Source organism: Arachis stenosperma, chromosome 9, assembly GCF_014773155.1.
Source record: "Arachis stenosperma cultivar V10309 chromosome 9, arast.V10309.gnm1.PFL2, whole genome shotgun sequence".
NCBI lineage: Eukaryota > Viridiplantae > Streptophyta > Magnoliopsida > Fabales > Fabaceae > Arachis > Arachis stenosperma.
The window spans coordinates 67,147,069-67,158,914 of record NC_080385.1 but is presented as its reverse complement, the minus strand read 5'-3'; the positions used below and the strand labels follow the sequence as shown (position 1 = coordinate 67,158,914).

The following is an 11,846-nucleotide window of genomic DNA, read 5'->3' as shown; positions in this document are numbered from 1 at the left end:
TAAAGGTTTCTCCAGCCTTAGTTGCCATTAATGGTTATGGAAAAACAAAAAGCAGAGCTTTTTTTCACACCAAACTTAAAAAGTTTGCTCATCCTCGAGCAAAATAAGATAGAAGGGAGTAAAAGAAGAATGATGCAATTGATTTTGAAAACTTATTACTGTATACAAGAAAAATTAAAAAGAGTTGAAAAGAATTTGAAAAGATATGTAAGTTTTGAAAACGTTTTGGAAGGAATTGAAAAGAATTGAAAAAGTAAAAAGAATTGGAAAGATTATTAATTTTTTTGAAAATAGAAATTGAAAGATGAACGTTTAAAATATGTTTGATGCAAAAAAAATTATGAATTAAAACATGAAGAATTGAAAAAAAAATCGAATTGGAAACAAAATTACCTCCCTTGTGTCATCCTGGCGTTAAACGCCCAGAATGCTATCCATTATGGCGTCTAACGCCCACTTGACTGCCTCTTTGGGCGTTTAACGCCCATCTAGATACCCTGGCTGGCGTTAAACGCCAGTAATCCTTCTTTACTGGCGTTTTTTTGAACGCCGAGAATGCTGCCTGCTTGGGCGTTAAACGCCCATTCTGCTATCTTACTGGAGTTTAAGCCTGTCCTCCAGGGTGTGCTATTTTTTATGCTATTTTTTATTCCACTTTAATTTTGTAGCTATTTTTGTGACACCACATGATCATCAACCTAAAGAAAATATAACATGGCAATGGAAAACAAATGTCTATAAAAATAAATATAATTAAATAACATTGGGTTGCCTCCCAATAAGCGCTTCTTTAACGTCAATAGCTTGACAGTAAGCTCTCAGAGAGCTTCACAGCGACTCAGAGCTTAATGGTGGCCTCCCAACACCAAACTTAGAGTTTGAATGTGGGGACTCTGCTTGACTCTATATGGAGAGAATTGGATGAAGTTTTTCATGCTTCTTCTCCATGTTTACAGAAGAAGATCCTTGAGCCTTAAACATAAGGTAGTCCTCATTCAATTGAAGGACTAACTCTCCTCTGTCCACATCAATCACAGCCCTTGCTGTGGCTAGGAAGGGTCTTCCAAGGATGATGGATTCATCCTCATCCTTCCCAGTGTCTAGGATTATGAAGTCAGCAGGGATGTAAAGGCCTTCAACATTCAATAAGACATCCTCTACAAGTCCATAAGTTTGTTTTATTGATTTGTCTGCCATCTCTAGTGAGATTCTTGTAGCTTGTACCTCAAAGATCCATAGTTTCTCCATTATAGAGAGTGACATGAGGTTTAGACCTGACCCCAGGTCACACAGAGCCTTCTCACAGGTCATGGTGCCTATGGTACAAGGTATTAAGAATCTTCCAGGATCCGGTTTCTTCTAAGGTAATTCCTGCTGAACCAAGGCATTCAGTTCATTGATGAGCAATGGAGGTTCATCCTCCCAAGTCTCATTACCAAATAGCTTGCCATTCAGCTTCATGATTGCTCCAAGATACCAAGCAACTTGCACTCTCTCTTTGGATTCTCTTCTGTATTGCTTGGGAGAGTACTAGGAGGGTCTTCAGTAACTCTTTTACTCAGCTGACCCACTTGTGTCTCCAAATTTCTAATGGAGGACCTTGTTTCAATCATGAAACTGTAGTGGTCTTAGTTAGATTAGAGACTATGGAAGTCCATGAAACTTGTAATTCTGCTGTATTAGAGAAACTAATTGAGGCTTAAGCTCAAAGTTGTTTGCTCCAATTGCAGGAATTGAGATGCTTCTTCCATAGAAGTTGGAAGTTGGTGCAGAAAAGTCACCAAGCATCTTCCTTACATCTCTAGCATTGTTGTTAGGTTCGGCTGCCATATCTGCTTCTTTTTCGAAATTTTCTGCTAAGTCCTCACCAGAGTGTTGTGCTTTAGCTTCTCTTAGCTTCCTCTTCAGAGTCCTTTCAGGTTCAGGATCAGCTTCAACAAGAATGTCTTCATCCCTGTTCCTGCTCATATGAAAAAGAAGAGAACAGAAAAGAAGAGGAATCCTCTATGTCACAGTATAGAAATTCCTTTATGTGTCAGAGAAAAAGAAGAATAGAATGAAGAAATAAGAAGAAATTCAAACACACAGAGAAAGAGAGGGGGTTCAAATTATGAGTAGAAGAGAAGTGTTAGTAAATAAATAAAATAAATAAAAAGAGATGAGAGAGAAAGTATTCGAATATTAATTAAATGAAAAGAAAAATATTTTTGTTTTTATTTTAATTATTGGTTAGTATTCGAAAATATTAAAAGAAATGAAATAAAATTAGAATTTAAAATAGTCAGTTAATTAAAAAGAATTTTGAAAAAGTGGCTAGTTGTTTTCGAAAAATGAGAAGTGAAAAAGTAGTTAGGTGGTTTTGAAAAAGATAAGAAATAGTAAACTTTTTAAAATTAAAACAAACAAGTGAAGTAGTTAGTTGAAAAAGATTTGAAAATAAATTTTAAAAAATAAGAAGTTAGAAAAATATTTTGAAATTAAAATTTTGAAAAAGATATGATTGAAATTTATTTTGAAAAAGATTTGAAAAAGAAATTAAAAATATTTGATTTTTGAAATTAAAGTTGATAAAATTATGAAATAAAATTAAGAAAAAGATTTTGAAAATTAATTTTAAAAAAAAAATTCGAAAAAAACATAAAAGAAAAATGAAAAAGATTTGATTTTGAAAAAGATTTGAAAAGATAGAATTCTTAAATTGAAATTTTGACTTGACTAACAAGAAACAACTAAATTTTAGAAATCTTTGACTAACTCAACCCAAAATTCCGAAATTTATGAGTAAAATAAGGAAAAGATATTATTTTTGATTTTTTTTTTGGATTAATGAAGAAAGAAAAAAACAACAAAATGCACAAGACATAAAAATTTAAGATCAACACAAATAATGCATGTAAGAACACTTTGAATGTCAAGATGAACACCAAGAACACTTTGATGATCAAGATGAACATCAAGAACATATTTTTTAAAATTTTTAAGAAAAGAAAGACATGCAAGACACCAAACTTAAAAATTTTTAATGTTTAGACACCATGAATTCAAAAATGCACAAGAAAAACAAGAAAAGACACAAAACAAGAAAATTTAAAGATCAAACAAGAAAAATCATCAAGAACAACTTGAAGATCAAGAAGAACACAATGCATATATTTTCGAAATCTTAAGAAAAATTAAAACATGCAATTGACATCAAACTTAAAATTTGACACAAGACTCAAACAAGAAACACAAAATTTTTTTTTTGTTTTTATGATTTTATTAAATTTCTTTTTTTGTATTTTTCAAAAATAAAAATAAAAAACTTAAACATAAAATAAAATTACCTAATCTAAGCAACAAGATGAACCGTCAGTTATTCAAACTCGAACAATCCCTGGCAACGGCGCCAAAAACTTGGTGCACGGAATTGTGATCACACTTTTCACAACTCCGGTACAACTAACCAGCAAGTGCACTGGGTCGTCCAAGAAATAAAACCTTACGCGAGTAAAGGTCGATCCCACGGAGATTGCCGGCTTGAAGCAAGCTATGGTCATCTTGTAAATCTCAATCAGGCAGATTCAAATGGTTATGGAGTTTTAATAATTTAAAAGATAAATAAGCATAAAATAAAGATAGAGATACTTATGTAATTCATTGGTGGGAATTTCAGATAAGTGTTTGGAGATGCGTTGTTCCTTTTGAATCTCTGCTTTCCTATTGTCTTCATCCAATCTTTCATACTCCTTTCTATGGCAAGCTGTATGTTGGGTGTCACCATTGTCAATGGCTACTTCCCGTCCTCTCAGTGAAAATGGTCCTCTACGGTTTCTGTACGGCTAATCAACTGTCGGATTTCTCGTCTCGGATGAAAAATACCATGCATAGATATCGTATGGCTAATCAGCTGTTGGTTCTCGATCGTGTAGGAGTAGGATTTACTATCCTTTTGCTTCTGTCACCACGCCCTACAGTCGCGAGTTTGAAGCTCGTCATAGTCATCCCATCCCAGATCCTACTCGAAATACCACAGACAAAGTTTAGACTTTTCGAATCTCAGGAATGTTGCCAATGAATTCTAGCCTATACCACGAAAATTCTAATCTCGGATTTAGATGCCCCATTTTCAGAGGGGAGGCGATGTGAATCGTTGATTAGAAACCCAAGAGATATACATTCAAGCTTGTTTTCATGTAGAACGGAAGTGGTTGTCAATCACGCGTTCATAAGTGAGAATGGTGATGAGTGTCACATAATCATCACATTCATCATGTTCTTGTGTGCGAATGAATATCTTAGAATAAGAATTAGCATGAATTGAATAGAAAATAGTAGTACTTTGCATTAATACTCGAGGAACAGCAAAGCTCCACACCTCAATCTATGGTGTGTAGAAACTCCACCGTTGAAAATACATAAGTGAAAATAAGGTAGGCATGGCCATGAGGCCAGCCCCCAATGTCTAAGGACTAACAATGATCCAAGATGTTCCAAAAGCTCATCCAAAGATCCCTAATACAATAGTAAAAAGTTCTATTTATACTAAACTAGTTACTAGGGTTACATAAACAAGTAAATGATGCAAAAATCCACTTTCGGGCCCACTTGGTGTGTCTTTGGGCTGAGCATTGAAGCTTTCACGTGTAGAGGTCTTCCTTGGAGTTAAACGCCAGTTTGTAACTTGTTTCTAGCGTTTGACTCTAGCTTGCAACTTGTTTCTGGCATTTAACGCCAGAATATGGCAAAAAGCTGGCGTTGAACGCCAGTTTGCGTCGTCTAAACTCGAGCAAAGTATGGACTATTATATATTGCTGGAAAGTACTGGATGTCTACTTTCCAACGCAGCTGAGAGAGCGCCATTCGGACTCCTGTAACTCCAAAAATTCCATTTCGAGTTCAGGGAGGTTAGAATCCAACAGCATCAGTAGTCCTTCTTCAGCCTCTGAATCAGATTTTTGTTCAGGTCCCTCAATTTCAGCCAGAAAATACCTAAAATCTCAGAAAAACACACAAACTCATAGTAAAGTCTAGAAATGTGAATTTCGCTTAAAAACTAATAAAAATATACTAAAAACTAACTAAATCATACTAAAAACTATATGAAAACAATGCCAAAAAGCGTATAAATTATCCGCTCATCACAACACCAAACTTAAATTGTTGCTTGTCCCCAAGCAACTGAAAACAAAATAGGATAAAAAGAAGAGAACATACAATGAATCTCACAATATCAATAAAACTTTGTCCCAATTAGATGAACGGGGCTAGTAGCTTTTTGCTTCTGAACAGTTTTGGCATCTCACTTTATCCTTTGAAATTCAAAATGATTGGCATCTATAGGAACTGAGAATTTTAGATAGTGTTATTGATTCTCCTAGTTCAGTACGTTGATTCTTGAACACAATTACTTTATGAGTCTTGGTCGTAGCCCTAAGCACTTTGTTTTCCAGTATTACTACCGGATACATAAATGCCACAGACACATAATTGGGTGAACCTTTTCAGATATGACTTAGCCTTCCTAAAGTCCCCAATTAGAGGTGTCCAAAGTTCTTAAGCACACTCTTTTTTTTATGCTTTGGATCACGACTTTAACCACTCAGTCTCAAGCTTTTCACTTGGACCTTCATGACACAAGCACATGGTTAGGGACAGCTTGATTTAACCGCTTAGGCCTAGATTTTATTTCCTTGGACCCTCCTATCCATTAATGCTCAAAGCCTTGGATCCTTTTAAGGGCTATTGGCTTTTTCTGCTTGCTTTTTTCTTTTTCTTTCTTTTTCTTTTAATTTTTGCCACTTTTTTTTTGCAAGCTTTCTTATTCACTGCTTTTTCTTGCTTTAAGAATCAATTTCATGCTTTTTTAGATTATCAATAACATTTCTCCTTGTTCATCATTCTTTCAAGAGCCAACAATTTTAACATTCATAAACTTCACTATAAAAAATATGCACTGTTCAAGCATTCATTCAGAAAACAAAAAGTATTGCCACCACATCAAAATAATTAAACTAATTTTAAGATAAAATTTGAAATCCAAGTACTTCTTGTTCTTTTGTAATTAAGCACATTTTTCATTTAAGAGAGGTGACGGATTCATGGAATTATTCATAGCTTTAAGACATAGATACTAGACACTAATGATCATGTAGTGAAGACACAAAACATAGCCAAACATAAAGCTCAAAACCGAAAAAGAAAAATAAATAGACATGGAGATTAAGGAATGAGTCCACCTTAATGAGGGTGGCGTCTTCCTCTTGAAGAACCAATGGTGCTCTTGAGCTCCTCTATGTCTCTTCCTTGCCTTTGTTGCTCCTCTCTCATAGCTCTTTGGTCTTCTCTAATCTCATGGAGAATGATGGAGTGCTCTTGGTGCTCCACCCTTAGTTGGTCTATGTTGTAACTCAAGCCTTCTAAGAAGGTATTGAGTTGTTCCCAATAGTTGTATGGAGGAAATTGCATCCCTTGAGGCATCTCAGGGATTTCTTGATGAGGATCTTCCTCATGCTCTTGTTGAGGTCCTTGAATGGGCTCTCTTGCTTGCTCCATCCCTTTCTTAGTGATGGGCTTTTCCTCTTCAATGAGGTTGTCTCCTTCTATATCAATCCCAGCTAAATTGCTTAGATGACAAATGAGATGAGGAAAGGCTAACTTTGCCAAGGTGGATGACTTGTCAGCCATCTTGTAGAGTTCTAGAGGTATGATCTCACGAACTTCCACTTCCTCCCCAATCATGATACTATGGATCATGATGGCCTAATCCACAGTCACTTCAGATCGGTTGCTAGTAGGAATGATGGAGCATTAGATGAACTCCAACCATCCTCTAGCCACATGCTTAAGGTCCAGTCTTCTCAATTGAACCGGATTGCCTCTTGAGTCTCTTTTCCATTGAGCTCCTTCCACATATATGTCCACGAGGACTTCGTCAAACCTTTGGTTAAAGTTGACCATTCAAGTGTAGTGGTGTACGTTTTCTTGCATCATTGGCAAGTGGAATGCCAACCTTACATTTTTTGGACTGAAATCTAAGTATTTTCCCCAAACCATTGTAAGCCAATTCTTTGGATTCGGGTTCATACTTTGATCATGGTTCCTAGTGATCCATGCATTGGCATAGAACTCTTGAACCATTAAGATCCCGACTTGTTGAATGGGGTTGGAGAGAACTTCCCAACCTCTTCTTCGGATTTCATGTCAGATCTTCGAATACTCATTTTTCTTGAGCATGAAAGGGACCTCAGGAATCACCTTCTTCTTGGCCACAACTTCATAGAAGTGGTCTTGATGGACCTTTAAGATGAATCTCTCCATGACTCAGAGGTGGAAGCTTTTGTCTTCCCTTTCCTCTTTCTAGAGGTTTTTCTGGCCTTAGGTGCCATAAATGGTTATGAAAAAACAAAAAGCAATGCTTTTACCACACCAAACTTAAAATATTTGCTCGTCCTCGAGCAAAAGAAGAAAGAAAGAAGGGGGAGAAAAAGAAAATGGAGGAGATGGAGGGAGATAGTGGTTCGGCCTAGGGGTAGAAGTATTTGTGGTGATGTGTGAAAATGAAGGAGTGAAGGGGGGTTTACATAGGAGTGAGGGGGTTAGGTTTCGGCCATTAGGGTTGCGTTTGGGAGGGAAAAGATTTTGAATTTTTAAAGTGAGGTAGGTGGGGCTTTTGGGGAAGAGGGGATGGATGTGAGTGGTGAAGATGTGATGGGGAAGAGTAGGTGAAGGATTGAATAAATCACTCAGATTAAGCACAAAATATATCATAAAATATGGGTTTATTAGCCTCAATACCCAATTCCCACCCCACCATCAGAGGACAAACTATCTAGCATTAAAGCTATGCTTGCAAACCTTTTCAAGGAGTCTGATGATATGAAAAAAATTAAGGAAGAGGTGAGATCCAATTTGCCAAATTAAGATGCTACCATTCAAAAACTTGAAGCACAGATTGGGTATCTAAATAAGCAAGTCCCTGGCCATAACCCGTGTAATGCTATCAAGACAAACTCAAAGGAGGAGTGTAAGGCTATTACACTCAGGAGTGGAAAGGAATTGAAAGAGACCTTAAAAGAAACTCAAGAAGAGGAAGCAGAGGGAAGTTCAAGTGACAAGGAAGAAGCACAAACACATGGTCCCAATTCACCTGAAGAAAAAGAAGTCCTAAGGCCATACGTCCCTAAAGCACCTTACCCTCAGCGCCTAATGAAGAATGCAAAGGACAGCCAATTCTTTAGATTCTTAGAGATTTTCAAGAAATTGCAGATCAACATTCCCTTTGCTGAAGCATTAGAGCAAATGTCACTCTAAGCTAAGCTTCTCAAGGAGTTAATGACCAATAAGAGAAGTTGGAGAAATGATGAAACTGTGGTGTTAACTGAGGAATGCAGCGCCATCATCCAACACAAATTACCTCAGAAATTGAAGGACCCAGGAAGCTTCCAAATTCCTTGTATCACAGGAGAAATCACAGTGGAGAAGGCCTTATGTGATTTGGGAGCCAGCATAAATTTGATGTCCTTAGCAATGATGAGGAGAATGAAGATTGAAGAAGGCAAACCAACAAGAATGGCACTCCAATTGGCAGACCGATCATTCAAATTCCCTTATGGAGTAATGGAGGATTTGCTAGCAAAGGTGGGAGACTTCATCTTCCTATCTGACTTTGTGGGAGACTTCAATCATTCTGGAAAGGCCATTTTTAGCTAGTTCAGAAGCCATTATTGATATCCAAAAGGGTGAACTTACCCTTAGGCTACATGATCAGAAAATGGTGTTTAATGTGTTCAAGGCCATGAGTTACCCACAGGAGTAATTAGGAGAGTGTATGAAGTTAGATACAGTGGAAATTGTGGTGCAAGAAACCTTTGAAGAAGAGCTTGAAGATGTGATAGGAGAAGACTCCACATTAAACATTGAGGCTACAGAAATTCAAACAGAAGAGGTACCCATCTCAAGCACATTAGAAGAAAAGAAAAAGGAGAAAGATGCACCCAAATTTGAACTGAAAGCACTACCTTCCACCCTTAAGTATGCGTACTTGGGAAGTGATGAAAGCTATCCAGTAATCATCAACTCTGCCTTCAGTCAAGAGCAAGAGGAAGAGCTAATCAAAGTACTGTAACAACACCAAAATGTCATTGGATGGATTCTTGCCAACTTAAAAGGGATAAGTGGTGGACGAAATTGTGATCCATGCTCTTTGTACTTGTATAAAATTTAATAATTGGCTCTATTTGAATTCACAACTCCGTTCAACTAATCAGCAAGTGTACTGGGTCGTCCAAGTAATAAACCTTACGCGAGTAAAGGTCGATCCCACAGAGATTGTTGGTATGAAGCAAGCTATGGTCACCTTGTAAATCTCAGTTAGGCAGATTAAATTGGTTTATGGATTTTCGAATAATTAATAATAAATAGAAAATAAAAAGGGATAGAAATACTTATGTAAATCAATAGTGGGAGTTTCAGATAAGTGTATGGAGATGCTGTGCTCCTCTTGAATCTCTACTTTCTCATTGCTTTCATCCAATCCTTCTTACTCCTTTCCATGGCAAGCTGTATGTAGGGCATCACCGTTGTCAATGGCTACATCCCATCCTCTCAGTGAAAATGGTCCTATGCTCTGTCACAGCACGGCTAATCATCTGTCGGTTCTCAATCAGGTTGGAATAGAATCCCTTGATTCTTTTGCGCTTGTCATCACGCCGAACCTTCAGGAGTTTGAAGCTCGTCACAGTCATTCAATCCTAGAATCCTACTCGGAATACCATAGACAAGGTTTAGACTTTCCGGATCCTCATGAATGCCGCCATCTATCTAACTTATACCACGAAGATTCTGTTGGGGAATCTAAGAGATATGCGCCCGGCCTAAGGTAGAACGGAAGTGGTTGTCAATCACGCGCGTTCATAGGTGAGAATGATGATGAGTGTCACGGATCATCACATTCATCAAAGTGTTGTGCAACGTATATCTTGGAATAAGAATAAAAGAGAATTGAATAGAAAGTAATAGTAATTGTATTGAAACTTGAGGTACAGCAGAGCTCCACACCCTTAATCTATGGTGTGCAGAAACTCCACCGTTGAAAATACATAAGTGAAAGGTTCAGGCATGGCCGAATGGCCAGCCCCCAAAACGTGATCAATAGCCTCTTAAGATGAAGAATAAAACAAAACTGAGACCAAAGATGAAACGTGGTCAAAAGATGACTAATACATTAGTAAAAAGTCTTATTTATACTAAACTAGCTACTAGGGTTTACATGAGTAAGTAATTGATGCATAAATCCACTTCCGGGGCCCACTTGGTGTATGCTTGGGCTGAGCTTGATCTATCCACGAGCTGAGGCTTCTCTTGGAGTTGAACTCCAAGTTATAACGTGTTTTGGGCGTTCAACTCCGGATCATGACATTTTTCTGGCGTTTAACTCCAGACAGCAGCATGTACTTGGCGTTCAACGCCAAGTTACGTCGTCAATTCCCTAATAAAGGTTGAACTATTATATATTGCTGGAAAGCTCTGGATGTCTAATTTCCAACGCCGTTGCGAGCGCGCCATTTTGAGTTCTGTGGCTCCAGAAAATCCATTTCGAGTGCAGGGAGGTCAGATTCCAACAGCATCAGCAGTCCTTTTGTCAGCCTTTTTCAGAGTTCTGCTCAAGTCCCTCAATTTCAGCCAAAAATTACCTGAAATCATAGAAAAACACACAAACTCATAGTAAAGTCCAGAAATGTGAATTTAACATAAAAACTAATGAAAACATCCCTAAAAGTAGCTTGAACTTACTAAAAACTACCTAAAAACAATGCCAAAAAGCGTATAAATTATCCGCTCATCACAACACCAAACTTAAATTGTTGCTTGTCCCTAAGCAACTGAAAATCAAATAGGATAAAAAGAAGAGAATATACTATAAATTCCAGAATATCAATGAATATTAATTATAATTAGATGAGCGGGACTTGTAGCTTTTTGCTTCTGAACAGTTTTGGCATCTCACTTTTTCCTTTGAAGTTTAGAATGATTGGCTTCTCTAGGAACTTAGAATTTCGGATAGTGTTATTGATTTTCCTAGTTAAGCATGTTGATTCTTGAACACAGCTACTTATGAGTCTTGGCCGTGGCCCTAAGCACCTTGTTTTCCAGTATTACCACCGGATACATAAATGCCACAGGCACATAACTGGGTGAACCTTTTCAGATTGTGACTTAGCTTTGCTAGAGTCCCCAGTTAGAGGTGTCCAGAGCTCTTAAGCACACTCTTTTTGCTTTGGATCACGACTTTAACCACTCAGTCTCAAGCTTTTTACTTGGACCTTCATGACACAAGCACATGGTTAGGGACAGCTTGATTTAGCCGCTTAGGCCTGGATTTAATTTCCTTGGGCCCTCCTATCCATTGATACTCAAAGCCTTGGATCCTTTTTACCCTTGCCTTTTGGTTTTAAGGGCTATTGGCTTTTTCTACTTGCTTTTTCTTTTTCTTTCTATTATTTTTTTTCGCCATTTTTTTTTCGCAAGCTTCTTCTTGTTCACTGCTTTTTCTTGCTTCAAGAATCAATTTCATGATTTTTCAGATCCTCAATAACATATCTCTTTGTTCATCATTCTTTCAAGAGCCAACAATTTTAACATTCATAAACAACAAGATCAAAAGACATATGCACTGTTCAAGCATACATTTAGAAAACAAAAGTATTGCCACCACATCAATATAATTAAACTAAATTCAAGGATAAATTCGAAATTCATGTACTTCTTGTTCTTTTGAATTAAAACATTTTTCTTTTAAGAGAGGTGAAGGATTAATGGAATTTATTCATAGCTTTAAGACATAGTTACTACATACTAATGATCAT

The 11,846-nt window shown here is 37.1% G+C and overlaps 1 protein-coding gene across 1 annotated transcript; it reads left to right on the top strand.

Moving 5' to 3' along the window:
* Positions 1–8,313: 8,313 nt before the first annotated feature.
* Positions 8,314–8,691, top strand: LOC130949579 (uncharacterized). Its single transcript, XM_057878257.1, has one exon. It carries the CDS (start codon positions 8,314–8,316, stop codon positions 8,689–8,691), a length of 378 nt encoding a protein of 125 aa, XP_057734240.1.
* The last annotated feature ends 3,155 nt before the right edge of the window (positions 8,692–11,846 follow it).

Bases quoted from the DNA above. Each gene is read 5' to 3' on its own strand.
- LOC130949579 (XM_057878257.1), top strand. From the start codon at position 8,314: ATGACCAATAAGAGAAGTTGGAGAAATGATGAAACTGTGGTGTTAACT.